A 1,118-nucleotide genomic window follows, 5' to 3' on the forward strand; every position below is an offset into this window, starting at 1 on the left:
CAGAAGATTCACCCGAGTTCATTTAGTCTTTTAGTTTTCAATCAAAACACTTTTGTTTTTTTTTTTAATTTAATTTCATTTCCATATTTGGAGGGTAGATTGATGGTTTAATTCAAAATAAATACAAATGTTCAAACATCTAAAAGGACTCTGTCAGCACTTTACGTATCAGTGATTCTTTTTTTTTTCTTTTAAACATTGTCAGCAGAATATCCACAGCGAAGAAACGACAAYGAGCAAATCTCACCATTGAGGATGTAATCTGTCAGGAGGCCGGGCACCTTGTCGCTGTCGTCTCTCATCGCTTGCAGAACTGCAGAGATGAGAGATAAATGAAACTGACTCGGCTGCAGTAAGTCCAGCATCGTCGCAGAGATGAAGGCTCTTACTTTTAGTCAGGATCTGGAGGTCCTGGATCGACGGAGGGTGTCCTTTTTGCTCATAAGGGATAACTGTGGTCAGATACTAGAGCAGGGAAATAAACAGCAACGGATTAGCTTTTGGATTTGTGGTGCTTTTATAACTAGAACACAGCTACTAAGAAAGAAATAAGAAAAAGATAAGCCTGAGCAGAGAAAAGTAACCTGTCGTTCACTGCAACCACTCCCAAATGTTTGCCGGAAGCTGTTTTGAATAACGGAGGAGATTCCCTCCACGCTGAAGCGCTGAGGAGGAAGGAGGGAAAGTGGAGGAAACACGTGAAGAGAGGTGAAAACTGAATAAAACAAGCAGGAAACTGTGGTGGAGACGGACCTTTTGCTCAATAAGAAGAAAAAAAAACAAAAAGATAAAGTCACAAAGACAAACTGATATTTGTGTATTTGGTACCGATGTCGGTGGTTTCTCTGCGCCGCCCTGCCCCGCCCCGGCTCCGCCCTTCAGCTTCTTCTTCTTCCTCAGCGACTCCCTGTGCTCCTTCTGCCGGTTCTGCACGTCGATGAGCGTCGAGATGAAGCTGTTCTTCACCTCCTTCTCGAAGTCCAGCTCGTCCCGGACGGCCAGCTGCTGCACCAGCTCCTCTGAGAACCTCCTGATGTTCCTCTCCGTCTCCTCCAGACGCTCCGACAGCTCCGCAGCGCTCAGAGCCCTCAGCCCTGGAGCCAGAGGCGGAGAGTCAG

The 1,118-nt window shown here is 46.2% G+C and overlaps 1 protein-coding gene across 2 annotated transcripts in view; it reads right to left on the reverse strand.

The window, feature by feature from the left end:
• Positions 1–1,118, reverse strand: part of LOC106524144 (fasciculation and elongation protein zeta-2) — a gene marked incomplete at its 3' end in the record, with an annotated part of 4,856 nt that continues 3,738 nt past the window's right edge. Inside the window, 4 exon segments of one of the 2 annotated variants that reach the window (XM_014017830.1) lie at positions 1–313; positions 390–465; positions 585–665; positions 829–1,094. In XM_014017830.1, coding sequence (XP_013873284.1) covers positions 192–313; positions 390–465; positions 585–665; positions 829–1,094 — 545 coding nt within the window. 2 annotated transcript variants of the gene reach the window in all.

The sequence above is a fragment of the Austrofundulus limnaeus genome, unplaced genomic scaffold, assembly GCF_001266775.1.
Source record: "Austrofundulus limnaeus strain Quisiro unplaced genomic scaffold, Austrofundulus_limnaeus-1.0 Scaffold177, whole genome shotgun sequence".
Classification (NCBI taxonomy): Eukaryota; Metazoa; Chordata; class Actinopteri; order Cyprinodontiformes; family Rivulidae; genus Austrofundulus; species Austrofundulus limnaeus.